The 21,774-nt window shown below is 42.4% G+C and overlaps 1 protein-coding gene across 1 annotated transcript in view; it reads left to right on the forward strand.

Moving 5' to 3' along the window:
• The window catches only part of SRBD1 (S1 RNA binding domain 1), a 173,973-nt gene that overhangs the window by 143,390 nt on the left and 8,809 nt on the right, over positions 1 to 21,774 (forward strand). The window contains exons 17-19 of the mRNA XM_081903824.1: positions 6,721 to 6,827; positions 8,340 to 8,516; positions 12,394 to 12,546. Coding sequence (XP_081759950.1) covers positions 6,721 to 6,827; positions 8,340 to 8,516; positions 12,394 to 12,546 — 437 coding nt within the window. The remainder of the gene's footprint in view (positions 1 to 6,720; positions 6,828 to 8,339; positions 8,517 to 12,393; positions 12,547 to 21,774) is intronic.

The following is a 21,774-nucleotide window of genomic DNA, read 5'->3' on the forward strand; positions in this document are numbered from 1 at the left end:
ACCACAATGAAGATTTAAAATTAATTAATTAATTAGTAGTCCTTTTGTAAAAAAGATTTTTTTGATTGAATGATTTTATGTTACAAAAAACATTACAACCATACTACCACTAAATATAATTGAGAAGTAAAAAATACATACATCGATATTTAGTTTGTTATTTGTTATTTACCATCTTATTTCCTCCCAAACATTCCATACAAAAACACAAATATGTACAGACACACACACACACAAATTAATTAGTAGTCCTAATTGTAATTCTTATACAATATTAAAAAAACAGTTTAAAACAAATAGACGGGAAGAAGAATAGGATTGTTTCTGAACATACGTATGTCAGAGGGCCGTGCAACTTCAGCATGTAATGTAAACTATACAGTGAATGTGCTAGACCCAGCTCTGTGGGGAAAATTCCACAACTTAAGCAGACTGTCCCACAACAAGCACTAGAAATTGTATAGCTGATCTCAAAAATGAGAATGAGGAGTCTTTGTGGTTTTTCTGGTTTCCACTACTTTCATGTACAGCGGTACCTCAGGTTACATACGCTTCAGGTTACATACGCTTCAGGTTACAGACTCCGCTAACCCAGAAATAGTGCTTCAGGTTAAGAACTTTGCTTCAGGATGAGAACAGAAATTGTGCTCTGACGGCGCAGCAGCAGCAGGAGGCCCCATTAGCTAAAGTGGTGCTTCAGGTTAAGAGCAGTTTCAGGTTAAGTACGGACCTCCAGAACGAATTAAGTACTTAACCCAAGGTACCACTGTATCTGCTTCATAAGCCCTGTTGAAGATAACTGGCTAGAGGGATGGGCATCACACCATAGATCCCTCCAAAGATTGATTGGCTCTAGTTCTGGGCATTTGACCTTCTGCTTCCAGGGAACTGAATGTTCTGCAAGATCATTGACAGCTTTGTCTATACATACAGTATTATTATTATTATTATTATTATTATTAATAATAATAATAATAATTTTTTCATTTTCAATTACAATCCAATAGTAGCCTCATTATAACAATACCAATTTATAATAGAATTATTACCAATCATTCAAATACCAAATTATATAATTTAGTTATATAATTAATTAATTAGCAGTACTAATTGGATTTCTTACCTGCCCTTCACCACGAGTTCCCAAGGCAGGTTGCAGCAATTTAAAAATACTAGATTTGTCTGTGTGCTAGATTTGATTATTTTCTTTATTTCTGTTTTCTAAAATCTAAATTTTTTATTAGTTTCAATTACATTCCGGTCATAATAATAATCGCTTATACAACAACTGCAATATTAATAACTTCTATTTGTGTTGACACATTAAATGATTTATAAAACTGCAAGTGGGGAACTCAAATTATATCCTTGTTTTTCCTGTGTGTGACAATTATTCTGACCGTGTTTTTCCTGTCCTTGTAAGATGCTATGTCTTTCTTTCCCCCGATTGTTGCTGTTATCCGTCATGCATTGGGTGGAGCTGGTATGCCATTTTTGTTCCAGAAATTTCTCCATCGCTTTGTCCTGTGTTAATCATTGACAGCTTTGAATCCTGTGCTTTAAGTCTCTTTACTTTGGAAACATTGGTGTAGCATTTGACAACTGCATCTGGGTAGGGGGACTGAGAATCATTTCTAAACAGATTTAGGTCAAGTCATCATTTAAGGGGGTGTAAGTGTAAGAAAACTTTACATTTTTATTCCAAATCTTCTTAATGAAAGCCTTAAGTGAATGTCGATATTTTAAACCCATAGCATCAAAAGGAAATATTGCTTGATACGTGTTTCTGAATGATGGGGCTCAAATCTCAGCTGTGTTTTTTAGACATCTCCAAATTTGGCTGTGCTTGGTAGCTAATAGTTCTTTTTGGTCAACACTTTCTTGTCCTCTCAATTCGACTTCACTTTCACAAACCACATGTATATGCTTTGGTTCTCCATGGTTACATTGACCACCTACAGCCGCTTTACTTCAGCCCTAAAAAATGCATGGTGGGCAAACATCTATACAGTGGTACCTCTGTTCACAAACTTAATCCATTCCGGAAGTCCATTCTTAAACTGAAACCATTCTTAAACCGAGGCACGCTTTCCCTAATGAGGCGTCCTGCCACCGGTGTCCTTCTACCATTTGGCTTCCGTTCTTAGACCGAGGTAAAGTTCGCAAACCGGGACATTACTTCCGGTTTTGCGGAGTTCGTAAACCAAATAGTTCGTAAACAGGGCTGTTCTTAAACCGAGGTACCACTGTATCTATATCGTGCGATTTCAGAGGAAAGCCTTGCTCTTGTCCTCTGCTGTACATTGTAAAGGCCTTTGGCTACACATAAGAAATTGATTGATTGATGATGATATAAATATTTTGGAAAATATTTGCCTATCCATTCGATATCCATTAGGACATCTCTTAAGGTATCAGCACAAAATTTGGCATGATGGTTCCTGAGATTGCGGAACAAGTGTAGGTCTATGTTTGGCTATGATTGGGTACCACTTTGAATCAATATAGTGGACTCAACCTTCTGAAACTGCGCTCTTAACGTAACTGGCATATCCCTGATGGGAGAATCCTCTTCAGAGGAGGATCTGGCACGCCCCAAAGTAGATGTCACAGTGAAGCAGGCTGTGTCAGTGGGCAGTGGACAAACAGAGAAGGATGATCTGGAGCCTTCAGGGGTCAGGGAAACTCAACCTCACCCACAAGATATAAAGGGCCCTTTCACGCAATCAGAAGCTAAACTGCCACCAAGTCGGGAGAAGCACTGGTGCCTGAAGGTGCAGACCCAGTCAGCTGCTAGATGCTGGAATCCTCAGGAGTAAGGGGTTACCTGTGAGGAAGCTACTACTCCTGAGTAGACGAAACTCATCAGGCAGTCCAGATGGCTTGCAGCTGTTCTCTGGGTGGCACATGGTTCCAATTCCTGGCAGAGACTGCTGGTATAACATCGTTGCATCAGCTCTAGCCAGCATGACCAAATGGTCAGGGATGATGGTGGTAGCCCATTTGGAAAGCATGACATTGTCTATCCCTGTACATTTAAGCAATATATACCACTTCATAAAATACAGATACTTGATGTCCGGAGGTTTTTTTAAACAGGTTCTTGGTGTCTGTGCTTCAGCATCTATTGCGTGCAATCAGATTATCTAGCTGAATACACAGAAGAGGATTATGGTGCCTGCATGACATCATCTTCATTTGAAACATCAATGGTGTTGGGTATTATTTTGAGCTTAGGAAGCTTTCTTATCTTATGCATCTCATGTTGCTGTTCATCATGGTCATTGTATGCTTAAGTTTGATAAACTGTGATAAAGGAATGAGGGCTCGCTAGAGCGCAGCTTAGGGAACCAATCTGATATTAACCACAATTTAATGAATTACAAATATGAGTCGATGGAGGCTGATGCTGGTAGCATTGTCATATTTGGTTAAAATAACTTCGGAAGCGCTCAGTGGCTTACAAGATAAAACAAACTATTGGGTGAAATAATCTGGGATCTTGGCTCAAAGCCAGCATGATGTCCCGAACAGATGCATCACAAAACCACTGCAGATCAACCCAGATTTATATGAGTGACTTATAAGAGCCCCTGAGCTAAGCCAACATGGTGATTGAATTAGCTCCTGCATTTACAAAGCATTCAGGCTTCTTGGCTCTGGTGGGCCCAAGCAGTAAAGTTGACATTATTGTTGCTTCAAGTGCATGTACTGTGTATAGATAAATTTTAAACGCTTCAACTTTTTCAAAGTACGGTGAACTTTTAAAAGCAGGAATAAGTACTCACCCTGAAAATTGAGCAATGGGCGCCGAGATAGTAGCAAAAGGCCTAGTTGATCTTCCCAGTGCTGCTCATTGGGAAGATTTGGGTTGCTGCAGGACTGAAATGTATCTTACGTATATTTATTCCTAAGTACAGTTTACAAGGGACGCGGGTGGTGCTGTGATCTAAACCACTGAGCCTAGGGCTTGCCAATCAGAAGGTTGGCAGTTCGAATCCCTGTGACCGGGTGAGCTCCCATTGTTCGGTCCTAGCTCCTGCCCACCTAGCGATTTGAAAGCATGTCAAAGTGCAAGTAGATAAATAGGTACCGCTCCAGCGGGAAGGTAAACGGTGTTTCCGTGCGCTGCTCTGGTTTGCCAGAAGCGGCTTAGTCATGCTGGCCACATGACCCGGAAGCTGTATGCGGATAAACGCCGGCTCCCTCGGCTAATAAAGTGAGATGAGCGCCGCAACCCCAGAGTCGGCCACGACTGGACCTAATAGTCAGGGGTCCCCTTTACCTTTACCTTTAAGACTGAATTACTCTGTCACAAAATGATACATGGCTAAGATTTACATGGTAAATCTAAAAAAGATGCAGTATAAACTTCGGAAATTAGGAAACACTGGCCTGAGAGCGCTCCAATTGGAGAATAGCCTCTACCAGAGGCATCATGGACTTCAAAGAAGCACGAACTGAGGATGAAAGGGAGAAACGAGCTAAGAGGAAGGCACATTTGGAAAATCCACAATGTGATCAACTCCCGCCCGGAAACCTATGTCCCCACTGTGGACATTGGCCAGAATTGGCCTCCACAGTCACTTATGGACACACAGTTAAGACCATATTCATGGAAGACCATCTTACTTGGCTACAAGTGATCACCAAAGAATAAGACGATATGTCTAAAAAGTGTCACCAACCCATGACAAGTTTGGAAAGATCTGGTGTAGATTTTATGTCTGGTCCATGGGTTCTGGTTAGGCCTTTGGTCTGGTCCAGAAGGGCTCTTCTCGTGTACCTGTGCAGATTTATTGTGTTTTTAGGAAGTGGTCATTATGCATTTTGAGTGAAAAACTTCTTGAACCATTTAGTCTCATACTGAGCATTAATACAGAACAAAATCATACGTGCTAAAAGCTAGTTGTGGAGAGAGAGGAAAAAATAATGAGCTTAATGAGGAACATCAGTTTGTGGAGGAAATCAGAAAAGCCCTTGCATACCCGTGAAATGCATTTGGGAGTGCAAATAGGGCTTTTGGATCTTGTCCACTGTGTGTTTTTACATTTTCTTCTCACAGTGATACACAGAATGGGCCCCTTACTGCCTCCTCCACCTTTTATGTCATGTAAAATTCTATGCCACACCTCAGCATAGAACTCTCAGAGTGGCTCACATATTAAAGCAATAACATAGCATATATTTAATTGGTAACAGTGTTAGAAAAATGGCACAAAGGCTGGGATCCAAAGAGGCCTGTTTGCATGGAAGGGGCGCTCATAGCAACTCACATCACAGAGCATGTTCCTGCTTCAAGAGTAGCTTTTGGGGGGGAACAATTAGCTGCCGGGGGTGGGACGGGACTAATGCTGTGGTTTGTGTGTGATATTAATATATTCTTCTGCTTTATGTCTGTCTTACTAATTAATGCTGCACCATTCCTACTGAAACCTAGCTTTGTCCAGCTTAATCACTAGGGTGCATTTAATTGGAGGAGTGTCACATTTTAATGGGCCAGGCTGTGAATTAAGGAGGTCTGAGTCCATTTTGTTTTCCTATATTGGACGCGGGTGGCACTGTGGGTTAAACCATAGAGCCTAGGACTTCCCGATCAGAAGGTTGGCGGTTCGAATCCCTGTGACGGGGTGAGCTCCCGTTGCTCAGTCCCATCTCCTGCCAACCTAGCAGTTCGAAAGCACATCAAAGTGCAAGTATATAAATAGGTACCACTCTGGCGGGAAGGTAAATGGCATTTCCGTGTGCTGCTCTGGTTCGCCAGAAGTGGCTTAATCATGCTGGCCACATGACCCGGAAGCTGTACGCGAGATGAGCGCCTCAACCCCAGAGTCGGTCACGACTGGACCTCATGGTCAGGGGTCCCTTTACTTTACCTTCCTTCTGTAGGGCAAAGAAGTATCTGTATTGTGACCCTGATGATATGCAGAGTTAAATTTAAAAGTAATAGGTTGATTAACTAAAGGGCAACATCCCGATCCGGCACTATACATGCACAACATCATGTGGAACTCTATAGGTGGCCCAACCCCTTTAAAGAAGCTGGAATCACACCTGTCAGGCTGCATCCGATCCTCCATTCCTCCTTCCCCAAAGTTGCTCCTGCTGCTTGATCTAGCTGGGAATAATTTGTGTATCACATGCAATTCCCCTTGTAGCGACCCAAGCACATGTACAGCCATTCGTTGGATCAAGATGCAGATTATTATTTATTGGCTGGTTTTGCAATGAATAATCTACTAAGTATTTTGCTACCCAAGTATGTAGCAAATTTGGAGGCATAAGTAAAACCAGTACATTGCAGCAATTCCTTCTTGCAATGATTCCTTCTTTCTTCATTTCCATTATATCATTTTTAGAGGAAAAACATGCAAGTGCTTGCCCAGTAATGGGTCTTTGTTTTGAGAAGAAATAGGATAGGCTGTCTGTCATGTGCATAGCTCCTATCTGGAGTTCTCGCAAACTGTTTTTAAAAGGAAAAGACAGCTTGAAAATAAATTCAAGGGAATAACGCTAGCTCTGCAGTACGAGCAGCGGCAGTACATCAGATGTGCATCTCCTGGGCTCTTTCACGTGTTGATATTATACCAGCAAATGTTTTATTAAAATTGCCATTCTCTGGAATTCTCATTTCTGTGTGGTTTCCGTATTTCAGTAATTTGATATTGCTCAGTTATTGTTGGAAATTTTTTTTGTCTCCCCCCCCCCCAAATCTTGCAGCATGACGTATCTCAGACCCTGCTCAAAGCAACCCTAGACAGCGTGGTGGAGGAATGTGTCAGCTTTGTCGGAGTTGATATTAACATCTGCTCAGAAATATTATTAAGGTGAGCTTGGAAGACTTGTGTGTTTCAGTAACCACATGGAGTTGGATCAAATGGGTTCAGAGGTTCAAACCTGCCATGGCTCCCAAATGAGACCAGTGGCTTGAATCCTCACATTTAACTCTTAAGAGAGAAAGGCTCTGTTGTCCCCAGAACGTTAGTTGTTCTCTTCTTGTGTGGGTGCAACTCTCCTTTCACGAACCGTTTTCCCTTGCATTCTGAGAGGTCTGTAGGATATATTGAGAGAGTAGAACTGAAACTGATGTGCTTATTTTGTTTCATTGGGTCTACTCTGATACCTTAGTTTAATATCAACCCTGTGTCTAGCTAAAGGGTCACTGTTTTAACAATACACAGAGGAAAATAAAGTTCTGAGCTTTTTCTGAAGCCCACTGACCGCACTCACTACCACACCCCTTATTCTGCACGCTACAATAGGGTTGGGTTGATATCCACTGCCTTGAGGGACATCTTCAGTAGAAAAGGCTAAGGAGTAAATGCTACACAAATCCAGAGTGGAGTCCCTAAGTTGGTTGGATGGCTCCTAGTGTGCCTCCTTCCAACAATTGCTGCGGCCAAGCTGGTGCCAAACGTATTGCTCTGCTTTCCTTTGGACCACATTAGTGAGGCCGAGAGGAGGGTCTTGCCATCTGGGCAATCCAAGACCCCCATACTCACTGTCCAGGCTTCCGCCCTGGAGAGGTCACTTTGGTGATGCTAATGCAGCTGTTTGACTTCATCCCTGGAGGTGCATTCCATCGTCTCTTGAGACACATGTATGCCAACAGCAACAGCGTTGTGGGTTTGCTCATTTTCCATGTTGATTCCTGCATTTGGAGGGAGAATCTGTTTTCGCTTCACATATTGTCCTTGGGGAAGGCGGGATATAAATAAAACTTTATTATTTATTTTTATTCTTGTGGCTCATTTATTTTCTCACATGGAGCCAAACTTCTCACTATGGTAAACATGATTTTTACACACACACACACACACACACACACACACACACACACACACACTTTAACTGGCCATTTTTATTTTGAACAAAAACAGGTCTCTGTTCTGCCCTCCTCATTATCCTGTGTATTCCTGGAAACCAGAGGGGAGCTTGTCACATCCAGAAAGGGAGACTCCCGGGATTATTCAGCAGTCTCTTCCTCCCCACCACCTCTGCTTCAGCCCTGGAATCTGAACTGCTCCCTGTCACAGGTTCCTCCTGCTCGCTAAGCCCTGTTGTACCTTCAGTATCCAGCGCCTCCTCCCAATCTCCCCACCACCACGACCTCTCTTCAGTGTCCCACCACCAGCCCCCAGGCTCCAAGCCTTACTTCTCTGGGATTTCCCCAGCTGCTGCCTCCCACCACTCCTTGTTGTCCAACCAGTCCCTGACATCTGTACAACAAACAGAATCCCATGGTGCCTTTGCATTAGTCATTGCTTTGTTTAATACTTACACAGGTGATTCAGTGCCTGCATTGATATGTGGGTACCTTCTTCCCTTGTGCTTCTTAGACATATTGCAGGACTGAATGCCAACAGGGCTAAAAATATAGTTGAATGGCGAGAGAAGAATGGAGTGTTCATTAATCGGGAGCAGCTCAAGGATGTTAAAGGACTGGGTCCAAAATCCTTTCAGCAATGTGCTGGCTTTATCAGGATTAACCAGGAGCACATCAGAACTCACTGCAGGTAATGTATTAAAGTGTGATGTCGACAACAGGTTACAGTTATTTCTTTGCCACCTACTTGTTTAAGTAACATTTACTGTATTTTTTGCTCTATAAGACACACTTTCCCCCCCCTAAAAAGTAAGGGGAAATGTGTCTGCGTCTTATGGAGCGAATGCAGGCTGCGCAGCTATCCCAGAAGCCAGAACAGCGAGAGGGATTCAGAATATTTTTTTTCTTGTTTTCTTCCTCCAAAAGCTAGGTGCGTCTTATGGAGCGAAAAATATGGTGAATGAATGTAGAGAATCACTCATCTTCCAATGGGAGGCAGAAGCTTAGTACAATTAAAATAAAAAGTAAGACAGTAAGTTGGAAGTCTTCTTTTCCCATGGCCCTGAGAGAGGGTAACCTGGTTTCTTTTGAAACTGCCATGTTACTAGTATGCCAGTGTTTTATAGAATGACAATATGGCATAGGGCCTGGTGAAGGTATGGGGAACATGTGGCCCTTCAAATATTGCTGGATTACAACTCCCATAATCTCTGGCTGTTGGCCCCGTCGCCTGGGTCTTTCTCTGTCCTTCTAATGCTATTTTGATCTTGGCAGCTGCAGACATTCTCTGGCAAATTGGAACTGTGTGTCATAATAAAACTTCCCCGTCCCTTCCAATGGAAGAAACCCCAAACGAAAGTTCAATTAAATTTTAAGTAGTGCTGTAATGCAATAGCAACTCGGCTGAACTTGGTCTGGAGCTGAGCATTGGGGCTCACTCCAGAGGCTGACCCCACCCTGAGACATGAAGATACTTTGAAGGCCAACTTCAAAGTGCACAGATTAGATGTTAAAACCTTTGAGCTTGCTGCACCAACCCGCTATAGATGGAACGGTCTGTGTTATGAGCCCATATCTATGTTAGAGGAGCAATTTGAGCAGTCTCTGCAGGAGAAGGGACTGCCAGGCCAGAGCTATACACTTTGGCCCACAAACCAATACACATGTGTTTAATATACGCAGTCATATCTGCCAATCTCAGATTGGACTTGTATCTCGTGTGAGAAGCCATAAAAATTAAGTAACGATGCAAGTTGGAAATAGCTGCACACCCATTGGTAAGGAAATAAAATCAAGTGCTGCGATAGGAAAACTGTGTTTGTCTTTCATCATGAAGAAATATATGTTTGGCTGCACATTACCTTAATTAACAGTTCGTTAATATTTTTTTTATTACAAAATATCATGAGGTTTAATAGGTCACAACCTGCTTCTTCAGACACAAATTGTAGCTTAGCATCTGAAGTAGTAGATAAAGGTAAAGGGACCCCTGACCATTAGGTCCAGTCGTGACCGACTCTGGTGTTGCAGCGCTCATCTCACTTTATTGGCCGAGGGAGCCGGCATACATCTTCCAGGTCATGTGGCCAGCATGACTAAGCTGCTTCTGGCGAACCAGAGCAGTGCACAGAAACACCGTTTACCTTCCCGCTGGAGCGGTACCTATTTATCTACTTGCACTTTGATGTGCTTTTGATCTGCTAGGTTGGCAGGAGCAGGGACCGAGCAACGGGAGCTTACCCCGTCACGGAGATTCGAACTGCCAACCTTCTGATCGGCAAGTCCTAGGCTCTGTGGTTTAACCCACAGCTCCACCCGTGTCCCTGAAGTAGTAGATAAACACCTACAAAAGCTCATGCTGTTTTCTAATTTTTTAAAAAAGATGATTAATGGTTAATCTCAAGGTGCCATCAAATACATTTCTATTCAAGTAAGCCAAGCTTTTCTGTGCTATTGTTTCGGGCAAAAAGCTCCCAGAGCACCCTAAAGCAACTGTTCAAACTATCAAGACAAAAAGCCAACAATTTGACTGAAAAAGAAATGTGCGGAAAGGAAAGGTTTTGACCAACCAAAAGAGCTGCAATAGTGCTTTGGATGCAAAAGGTCCCAGGTTCAGTCCCCAACAACTCTAGGTAGGGCTGAGATAGCCCTGGCTTGAAACCCTGAAGACACTCTGCCAATCAGTGGAGATGATTCTGCACCAGACAGGCAAAAGCTCTTAACTTGGCACGAGGCAGTTTCCAATGTTCCCTAAGTAGCAGGGAAGCATACAAAACCCAGAGCCATTTGGGCTAAGGACCTCCTGGGAAAGGACTGCTTGAAGAAGTGCAAGAGAACATATTATTATGAATTTCATGTATGAATCACTTGCATGACTCACCCCAAAGTGATTTGCAATGTAATAAAGTATATATATTTGTAAAAAACGCCTAACACAATGATATATATAAACACACACAGTTTAAATCAACAACAGCACATATATAAAATCCATTCATGTCCAATACAGATGCCAACTGGGCTAAAGTTCTCCATCTTAAGGACCATCTGATTCCTTATGCTCCAACTCGATCACTGAGATCCTCTGATAGAGGATTTTTGGTGGTTCTCTACACCCCTGAGGTTTGGTTGGCATTGACTAGGAACTCCTTACCAATAGAGGTTCAGCAGGAACCACTCCTCCCGCCTTTAAGGTGTCTTTTGCAAACTGTATTGTTTAGACAGGCCTCTGCTGGGTAGATTTTCTCTTTTTCACCAATCAGTATTTACTGGTGTTTTTATGAATGCTTTCTGCTGATTTTATTCTTATATGTTGTATACAACTCTGATATATTTTAATGAACATGCATATTAGAAATGGGTGAATAAATAAGTAAATCTAGAAGGCTTGCTAAAAATATATGAAGCTGACTTGTCCTCTTAGAGATCCTTTACCCACCAGCCCAATAATGACTACTCCTGCTAGATGGGGTGAGCTCCCTTTGCTCTGTCCCAGCTCCTGCCAACCTAGCAGTTCAAAGCACACCAGCGCGAGTAGATAAATAGGTACCACTGTGGCAGAAAGGTAAACGGCATTTCTGTGCGCTCTGGTTTCCATCATGGTGTTCTGTTGTGCCAGAAATGGTTTAGTCCTGCTGGTCACATGACTGTCTGTGGACAAACACCGGCTCCCTCAGCCTGAAAACAAGATGAGCGCCACAACCCCATCATCATCTTTGACTGGACTTAACTGTCCAGGGGTCCTTTGCTTTCGCCTTTACTCTGGCTAGAAGTGGTTCTTCAGGACTTAGGTGGAGGGCTTGCTTCCCAGTCCTTAAAACTTGTTTAAAGAACATAGGACTAAGACTACTGGTCTGTGCAACTCATTGAGAGCCAGTTTGGTGTAGTGGTTGAGAGTGGTAGGCTCGTAATCTGGGGAACCGGGTTCGCGTCTCCGCTCCTCCACATGCAGCTGCTGGGTGACCTTGGGCCAGTCATACTTCTCTGAAGTCTCTCAGTCTCACTTACCTCTCAGAGTGTTTGTTGTGGGGGAGGAAGGGAAAGGAGATTGTTAGCCGCTTTGAGACTCCCTAGGGTAGTGATAAAGCGGGATATCAAATCCAAACTCTTCTTCTTCATTAGTGTCTGATGGCAGCTCTCCAGGGTTTCAGAGAGAGGTCTTCCTCAGTCCTACCTGGAGGTGCTTGGGGTTGAACAAAGCAGTGTTTTCCCCCACCTAGGTGCAGTCCTTTAGCTGTAGATTGAACCTCGGACGTTCTGTACCTTCAAAGCATGATCTCACCCACTGGGACTTCCCCTAAAATGATGTTTCTGCCCAGATTTGCACCAGACATCTTTCAAGTGAGGCTAACATAATAGCTGCCATGCAATTAGGACATTTGTGGGTTTGCTTTAGCCAGGGTTTCCAAAGGTTTGTTAATTATGAAATTCGCTTTCACTCATAAGATCACATTTCCTTTGGCCCCTTGTAGTGCTAGCACAGGGGGAGGTAAACACTCATTTCAGGGACACTCTTTTTTAACGGCAACTCCACATTTCTCTTTCTCTTCCATGATTTTGGACATCAGTCAACAGGGTGAGCTTGCAGCTGAGGGTCATAAAGCAGCTGCAAACGAGAAGCAGGGTAAGAAGAAAACCAAAGCGGCAATAAACATCATTCGACGGCCAAATCCTTTGGATCAAACTTGCATCCACCCAGAATCATATAATATTGCAATGAGGTAAGCAATAATACAATGGGTCTACAGTTAGCACATTAACTTTTCATTTAGGAAATGGTCATTTTTCTCGGATAATGGAAAAATCAGGGGAGCAATACATTGACTTTAATAAGTCTTGTACTATAATGACGGCAAAGTTAAAAGTCTTCAGTTCTCTTTGGCACACACAAGGCATTCCTTCACCCAAACAAAAGAAACTGTTGCTGCTTATATGAATCCCCCTGTGTATGTTGGAACTGTCACATTCACTGGGGCTAATGGACCAGGGTCCTAAATGTTAAGTTGTTTTGCGCAGTGATAACTTGCTACCCTTTCTGGACGGTGACACACGTGTGCTCCTTGTTTTGTTTCCATGTCAAGCATAGATTGTAATATCTGTGCAGAAATGGCACCCTGCCATAGCACGTTACTGCTATGTCAGGTGTTATTATCCCAGGGATAAAGCCTAAAAGAAAAGAAAGGAAGAAAAATAAATTTGAACTCAGTTTTGCAACATCATGAAGAGACTTGGACTGAAATTAGCTGTCACCGAGGAAGGACTCGGTTCAAAACGAAAGCAACAGAAATATTTCCTGCACCCAGAAGTCTCTCTCCTTCCTCCCTCCCTCCCTTCCTTCCTTCCTTCCTTCCTTCCTTCCTTCCTTCCTTCCTTCCTTCCTTCCTTCCTTCCTTCCTTCCTTCCTTCCTCCCTCCCTCCCTCCCTCCCTCCCTCCCTCCCTCCCTCCCTCCCCCTGCAATTGGTGTCTTGCTGATTTCCCTTTCTTATTCAGTGGTGTTTTGTCTTACAAGTGGGTAAACCTTTGTGGCCTGAGGACCACAGTCTCTTATGGGCAACCTTCTGGGGCCCATACATCAAGTGTAGAAGGGGCCAAAAGCAAAAGTGGGTGGAGCCAGGCAAAACAGCTGGACTTTCCATGTGATCTTGGGCCAGTCACCAGCTCTCAGCACAAGCTACCTTGCCTGGTTGTTGGGAAGATGTAAGAGGGCAGCAAGGGACTGTGTAAGCCACCCAGATCTCCTTCTAAGGAAGAACAGGATAAAAGCAGAATAAGTAATGTACAAGGATTTGCAAATGAAATGTCTGCCTAATGGCAGTTCTCTATTACTTCCCTTTTCTTTCCAGTCATATGCTTACATTTCCTTTGCAAATTATGCTTTTATGATGCTAGCAGTAGGTGCAGAACTCTTTATAACCAATTATGAGGAAATAAAGTGGAGTGTTAATGCCGCTGGATATTGCCACGTTTATTTGTGCTGAAGCAAGCACACAATCCCTGTTGGGTGTAAGAAGGCCGCCCTGATATTCTGTTGCCTGCAGCAGCACTTTACTCTTAAGCTGGAAATGAAAGAGTTAGGAGAGGTATTTTAAGGCCGTATGCTAGTATGTCATTCACTGAAGATCACATAGCCCAGTATACTGAATCTGTAACATCATGAGGCTTTAAAAGCTCCTTTTTTATTTTTAATCTGGCAAAACACTCATTAGTTTGACAAGCAATATTTTGGGCTTTGTGGCTTATTCCCAGTAACAGCGAACTCTTATGGCTGAGTGCCTATCTGTTTCGAAGAGAATCTGGGCCCCCTGATTCCACATACATGAAGTACTTCTTCGGTACATAGAAGCATAGAATTGTAGAGCTGGGACCAACACAATTCAATGAAGGCATCTTTTGCCCAACACGGGACTCGAAGATTAAGAGTCCCATGCTCAACTGAAGTGAATTAAAAAAACACAACAACACACATTTTAATAAGAAGCCCAAAATTGCCTGATAAGAACCTACCGGTATGCTGGTGGTAGCTGAGGCTATAGAGAGAGGCAAAATAAAGAGGGTCTAAAGAAACCAGAAGTCAGGCAGACTGTGCAAGTCTATAAGGTAAGTCTATGGTTGAGAACAATGGAGGCACAGAATGTTAGAATGTCAGTTGGAGGCAAAAGAAAAGGAAATAATCAATACTCATGTTTTTTTGTTGATATGCATCCCTATCTAGTCAGGTAGGTTGGGGATATTATTGCTGCTGTTGTTTTGAATTCCAGTTCTTTTCCACTTTATTTGTACAACTTTTTAGGATAAATCCTTATTTAGGGTAGAAGGCTGTTCCCCTTCTTCCACCCAAAAATCAGCTCAACAACTTTGCACCCCCCAAAAATGGGGCTTTCCTCCTCTCCCCCCAAAACAAGGATCTCTCCTTCCTTCTAAAAAAAGCTCAACAATTTTGACATGAACCCCCCAAAAGGCGGTAGATCACTGGCAGCTTTTAATTCTGTGAGTAGATCACAGTCTCTTGGGAGTTGGCCACCCCTGAACTAGTGGTTGCATTGGGAGAAAATCTTTTCTGAAGCTACTATTGGCATTGGCGTCCCTCAGCCTATGGGGAGATTCCCCCTTAAGCAAATGTGTTTACTTCTGAGTAAATATACTCACGATTGTGCTGCATGTTTCCTTAAGAAACCATTTGTTCCCCTTATTTCCTGACACATCATTATGGGCATGGCATTTTAACTATATCAGAAAGGGTGGGTAAAAGCCTTTCCACTAACGTATCCACCATAATCCTAAAAGTATCTCATTGCCAACACCCGCTGGGTTTCTGATGTGCCCTGGGTCAATAGGAGCCTGGGAAACAGCCAACTAGGAATTTTCTGACGTCTGGCAAGCAGCCTATGCCTGGTTAATAGATTATGCCCCCCTCCCCCCCCCAAAAAACCCCCTTTCCCATACCTTTCGGTTTACAAGGATTCAGAGTAGTGTAAATGGCGTAGGCACTAAGATTAAGCAAAGAGAGCAAAATCCACTTCTAACTAGAAACTAACCCCACTTTTGTGTAGCTCAGTAGACATCTGGTACTAACGCTAGCAGAGCTACCGTTTCAACATTCTAGTTACACGTTTCCAAACTCCCTAGTTAGTCCATATTCAACAGAAAGCCTGCCTTGAGGAATGAGGCTTTCAGAAGCTCAATAAAGGACACCCGCTTCCTCACAGACACACACAACCGCGTATCGAGGGCTATTCCAGGCTGTTGCTATTTTGGGTTGGGATTCAGTTACACACCAGCAAATTTGGGCAGCACAATTCAAGTTGATTTGGTGCTCTTGCACAACTTCCCCCAAAGTGTCTTGTCTTTTTGCAGTAAGGGAAGGGACAGGGATATGCACCAGAAAGTGTGGAGAAACACCTGCTTTGATGCATTGGGAAGCATGTGAGTTAAATAGCCAATATCTGGGCAAACAAATTAGGATGAATGCTGAATAAATAGAGAATCCCTAGTCTGTGAAAGTGCTAATTAAAAGGGACTTGAAAGTGGTCTTGGATACCTCTTTCTATATATTTTTTTTAAACTGTCTGGTAGCCTGGACGATGTAACCTTATTGATTTCTAGGCAATGTCATTCTTAAATGTGAAAAGGATCTGGGGGTCTTTGTGAACCACAAGCTTAACATGAGTCAACAGTGTGATGCAGTAGCAAAAAAGCCAATGCTGTTCTAGGCCATAGAGGAAAGGGTAACAATTCTCCCCCTATGCCCACTCTGATCCCTTTTTCTTTTCAGGGGCTCCTCCCATCTGATGCAGTGCACGCCCCCCCCCCAACACACTAAAAGCAAAGATGTATTGAACATCATGCATAGTTTCGCCCCAAGGCTTGTTGTTTTCCATATATCTACTCATGAATATTTGTGGTTGGGATTACAGCCTAACCAGTCCTAAGCCACTATTTAAGCCCAGACGACAGAGATGAACAACTTCTATACCTTCCTTGTCACTTACAACTATCAAGTCTTTGTAACTTTCACTATATGCAACCAGCGTTAAAGTGTAAATTGCATTTGTATCAGCAACCGTAGTGGCTTTCTTCCCCTTAATGTTGGAATCGTTTAATGTGGTCTCATTCAATCGGATGCAAACAAGTAGCCTTGTTTGCGAATGAACCAGCTTGCTCTTCTCATACATGCATGCTAGGTTCCCAAAAAGTGTTACTTGCCATCTTAAACATCAATATCTGGTTCACAGCAGTTCATTAAGATTCCCGCATAGACGACCTCGCTTTTAGTATGTGACCTTTAGTATGTGACCTCCGAAACGTTTTTCAGAGTTCATGTGTCTGTCACTTGTTAGGGGCCAGTGCAGCTGGCTAGCTCCAATTTAAAATGGGATCTACAATGTCATCTTCTTGGGCCTAACACTAGAATTAGTCCTCTTGAAGGAGGGAGGGAGATAAATACATTTTCTGCTGTGCAATATCCATTATTTTCAGTGGGATTTGCACAAGAAACATTTGGTGGTGTATTGTGTTCATTCATATCTGCAGACATGAAGTAGGCAGTTCCCCGTCTATTTTTCTAACAATTTCTCCCCGCACACCTTTTGTTTGTTTGTATCTAAACTGTAATTCCAGCAGCAGTTCAATATGCAGAATTTTCATGTGAGATCACTGCAGCAGACATCTCGGAGGAAAACGTTATATCCATTTAATAATTGCCAAATACATAAAATACTTCAAAAATAGGATCTGACTCAACTATATTTGTACGTAACGTGCATTAACTCAAGTCTGGGCAATTCTTATTGTCTGGCATGACCATGTTTCTCGACTTCATTAATATGCATCGTGTGAGTTGACACAATCAATGAGATCTGGCTTCATGTTGATGCCAGTGAGGGCAATTGAGACTAACAGCAAGTGAGGGAAATTTAAATAAACATTCACACACACTAAAAAGGAGGACATATATTTGATTTAATGTCCTCTGTGCGTGCAATCCAATTCTGTAGATTGTAGTTATTGTGTGACATTACAGTAATACCTTGGGTTACAGACGCTTCAGGCTGCGGTTTTTTTGGGTTGTGGACCGCCGAAACCTGTAAGTTCCAGAACGGGTTACTTCTGTAAAAGGCGAAAGATTTATACGATCTGAAGAGAAACCAGAGTATTGTTTATATTTTGTATTGTATTGTTTTTCTTGTTTCTTTTGGGTTTTTTCTTTTGTTTTTTCTTTCTTCTTTTCCTTTTTTGTAAACTTTAAAAGCAATAAATATTATTTTGGGGGGGGGAAAGAACGGGTTACTTCCGGGTTTCAGCGGTCACACATGCGCAAAAGCACCAAATCGCAACCCGCGCGTGAGCAGACTCGCCGCTGCGGCTTGCGAACGCTGTGGGTTGCGAATGTGCATCCCTCATGGATCACGTTTGCAACCCGAGCGCCCACTGTATATCATTGGTGTCCAAATTTCACTGATGTTCATTAGCCAACAATGGTTCGCGTGGAATATTTGTGCATAGGTCACCAGGCTATTGTTTGATGTTAAGGAAAGAATACAGAAAGCTGCCCTATACTGAGACACACCACTGAGCCACTGAGTTCAGAATTCTCTACTTTAACTAACATTGGCTCTCCAGGGTCACAAAGAGGCAATTCCTAGCCCTTTCTGGATATGAAACCTGGCACCCTTTTACACGGGGAGGATCCACTCCATCACAGAGCGACAGGCCTTTCTTTTAAATGTGCGGTACAAAGCAGTACGAGGGTGCAAAAACTTTTACTCTTAACAAGTACAAAATGCGATTCAGCCTTCTCCATGATAAATCTTTGGGAGCTATAAATCCACTATAAAAATATGCATATAATACATGTACTGCATACCAAAAAATACCAGTTTTAAAGACTGAGAACTGTTGGAAGTATCAAAAGCCCACCAAATACTCGAAAGTGCTGTGTCCCCTGCTTGAATCAGATTTTACTGCTTTAAAGCCCAAGCATCTTTATATTAAAATTTAGGTTTTAAACAAAATTGCTCCCAAGTGGTGACTTGTTCTACCCAGCTTTGATCTGCAGGCACTTTCTGTGGTTGAATTAGAAAGTCCTGAAAAGAGGGGTGAGAAGCTTGCAGTGGAATCTAAAATAGTAGTTATATTTTCAACAGGCAGAATATAATCCTTTTACCTTAAATGTATTGAAAAAATATGCAGCAAACATATTGTGGTCTATTTGACTGTGTTTAGATGATCAAAATGTATTAATACTTTCCCACTGTGGAAACTTAATATAGTTCTGAATTCTAATAAAGCATATTAATGTTTTTAAAGTGTCTGTAATACAGTTTTTTCTGGAAGTTAAAAACCCTTTTTTTAAGCAAAGATTTCTGCATAAGCACTTTCAAGGCAGTATATTTTCATGGAATCTTAGGATTGTATATTAAAATTACGAAGGAAGTCTGTATGTAAAAAGCAGGCTGCAATGGCAGATCTTCCTATGACAATTAATACAGCATGGGCAAACTATCCAGTTTCAGAGTGTGTGTACTGCAAAAGAATTGCACTGGAAAAACCAGGGGAACGTTTAGAAATTACAGTGAGGTAATGGACCCAAGCTCCCTGTTTGGGGATCTTGGTAGAGTAATATAATTTTCTTCTTCGCTGCATTGCATTAGTCTACTGGGTAAGGTGGTTTTCATTAATTAGATGTAAATGTTTGCCAAAAGAAAATCCCAGAGAAAATGCTCATTAAGACAGGATGTTAAGCAGATTATGTATATTATGTGGCAAAATTGCAACATCTGGTTTATGGATTATATTTCATGCAGATTGATATTTTAGGGGTCTTGTGCCATAGCTTATTTTTTTATTAAAAAAATACGTAGTATTTAGTACTGCACATATGGGAATCTCCTTTTGTAACTTGCACAACTCAAAGTGCCATTAATACCAGTTAATCTGGTTGGAATATTTCCTTCTCTTCCCATGCCACTATTCCCCACTATATCCTAATGAGTATTCTTCTTCTTTGGCGATCACTCGTAGCCGAGTAAGATTGTCTTCCATAAACATTGTTTTAAAAGTGAGTCTGTAAGTGACTGTGGAGGCCAATTCTGGATCTGGACATCCTTCCACGGTGGGGACATAGGTTTCTGGGCAGGAGTTGATCACGGTGAGGGTTTACCAAGTGTGCCTTCCTCTTAGCACGTTTCTCCCTTTCATGACAAAGCCTTTCGGCATATTGTGGTACCTTGGTTCTCAAACTTAATCTGTTCCGGGAGTCCGTTCAACTCCCAAAACCATTTGAAAACCAAGGCACAGCTTCCAATTGGCTGCAGGAGCTTCCTGCACTCAAGTGGAAGCCACATTGGACATTCGGCTTCCGAAAAACGTTCGCAAACTGGAACACTCACTTCCTGGTTTGCGGCGTTCGGTAGCCAATTTGTTCAGGAGCCAAGCTGTTCGGGAACCAAGGTACCACTGTATATCACTCAATGTTGCAGTCATTAGCTCATGAGTTTCCAAGTTTACATTTGTTATTCTTTTTAACTGGTTGAGGGAGAAAGTACATGTTCAGTTTGTTAATTCTGTGTTGTTTTGGTTGTCTGGCTAATTGGTAACTGCAAAATTTCTAATTCGTAGATGCACTCAGATGATATGCCATCTGTCTCCTTAACTTCTTGTGCAAACATAATTATGACTCATGGAAACCCTCTCCTGGGGACTGAGAGACCCTCTTGAAAAGCATGGGGTACGTCGTGCTGGGGCACTGCATTTGGAGGGAAGAATAACCAAAACTTGGGTGGTGGCAGCTGGCAAGAGTTTTGCTTGTTCAAGCTACATCTGCCATATTTGAGGTAATCCTCCATCCCACGCCAGCTCCTTGTGCCATACCCTAGACCTTCTGTGAGGGTCTCCTCTGCCTCAAAGAAGGCTTTTCTTGTTCATAGGGACCGCAGCAGGGAAGAAGGGGTGGGAAAGACCCCATACTCAGACTTACCTGGTAGAACAAGAGTCCACTTGGACAGCTTTGAATGCAGCTAAAGGAATTTGCATTCTCCCTGTTACTGGGCGGTCAATTCACTGCAGTAGAACAACGTTGTGCTTTGGATAGCTCTTCGAAAACAAGGTTTTAGAAACTGTGTATTGAACTAAAGTTTTAGATTGTGCTTAGTTGTTTGCATTTATTAACATTTTAGCTGCATGTGTTCACTGCAAGAATCGTTTGCCTATTTTCTGCATCAAACATGGTCATTGCTGGCAGATCTCTAACCTTCAGAAACCTCTCTGGAAATGATCCTTTCCATCCATTCCAGTGGATATTCCATTTCTAAAAAACCCGCCATTAAAAATATTATAACCTGAATTGGCCTTTCATTTTAAGATCTCAACTCAAACGAATTCACTAAGAACGTGGGCAACTCAATGAAGTATGAAAACCAATCTCAATATATATGTTACAGTGAGTGTCCAAAATATGATGAATTTTGACTTGTGAACATTGATAGCTCCAGTTAAACCTTGGAAGGCTGCAGTCCTATACCCACTTACCTGGAGTAAACCCGTGTTTTGTAGTACAGTGTTGGACAACAGTCTTGGAGCCCAGGGTTCAAATTCCCACATAGCCATGAAGTAAATTGGGAGGCCTCAGACCAGTCACTATCTCTCAAGCATAGCCTACATCATAGGGTTCTTGTGAGGAGAAAATGAGAACTATTTTTCCTACCTTGAGCTCCTTGGAGGAAAGGTTTGATATAAATGAAATAAGCGCCATTTAACTTGATGGGCCTTACTTCTAAATAGACATCCGTAGGCTTGTCCTAGAAGTGTCTAAAACAGGGGTGGCTAACCTGTGGCCCACCAGATGTAGTGGGACTCCAGCTGCTATTAGTCCAAGCCAGCATGACCAATGGTTAAGGAAGCTGGGATCTGTAACCCAGCAACACCTTTAGGACTGCAGGTTAGGCACCCCTGATGTAAAACATCATTGTTGGATGTTAAAGTAACCTAAATGTGAATATAGCATCCATGTGAATATAGCATCCATCGTTCTGCCTGGACACTGAGGTACAGCACTGAGGGCCTTCTGGCAGTTCCCTCGGTGCGAGAAGCGAAGTTACAGGGAACCAGGCAGAGGGCCTTCTCGGTAGTGGCACCCGCCCTGTGGAACGCCCTCCCACCAGATGTCAAAGAGAAAAATAACTACCAAACTGTTAGGAGACATCTGAAGGCATCCCTGTTTAGGGAAGCTTTTAATGTTTAATAGGTTATTGTACTTTAGTGTTCTGTTGGAAGCCACCCGGAATGGCTGGGGAAACCCAGCCAGATGGGTGGGGTATAAATTTATTATTATTATTATTATTATTATTATTATTATTATTATTATTATTATTGTTCCACATGCACTGTGTTAGGAAGATTTTTTTAAAAAAATAATTTTTATTAACAGGCCAATCAAATCACATTATTTCCT

This window comes from Podarcis melisellensis (assembly GCF_964234715.1).
Source record: "Podarcis melisellensis genome assembly, chromosome: 3".
Classification (NCBI taxonomy): domain Eukaryota; kingdom Metazoa; phylum Chordata; class Lepidosauria; order Squamata; family Lacertidae; genus Podarcis; species Podarcis melisellensis.